General features: G+C 39.5%; 1 protein-coding gene across 1 annotated transcript in view; it reads left to right on the forward strand.

The window, feature by feature from the left end:
- LOC119590726 overlaps window positions 1–258 on the forward strand; it is a gene marked incomplete in the record, with an annotated part of 107,158 nt that overhangs the window by 5,563 nt on the left and 101,337 nt on the right. The window contains 1 exon segment of the mRNA XM_037939414.1: window positions 154–257. Coding sequence (XP_037795342.1) covers window positions 154–257 — 104 coding nt within the window.

The following is a 258-nucleotide window of genomic DNA, read 5'->3' on the forward strand; positions in this document are numbered from 1 at the left end:
GAGAAAATATAAACAACTGAAATAGAAAATTAAATAGTAGAGGCATATGTCACTTTTCAACATTTTATAATAGTTCTTTAGGTATAGCTACAAGTTCTGTAGGTTTGAATTAGATTAGCTAAGCGTTATATGTAGACTATTTCCCCCCCCCAGTCTGATAATACTGGGACTCAAGCCATGGTGAATGGAGGCAGTGGGGTACCAGCTGGACAGGTGGTAACCACAGCCAGTCAACCAATCACTAGTGGCACAAATGTG

This window comes from Penaeus monodon, chromosome 27 (genome assembly GCF_015228065.2).
Source record: "Penaeus monodon isolate SGIC_2016 chromosome 27, NSTDA_Pmon_1, whole genome shotgun sequence".
Lineage (NCBI taxonomy): Eukaryota > Metazoa > Arthropoda > Malacostraca > Decapoda > Penaeidae > Penaeus > Penaeus monodon.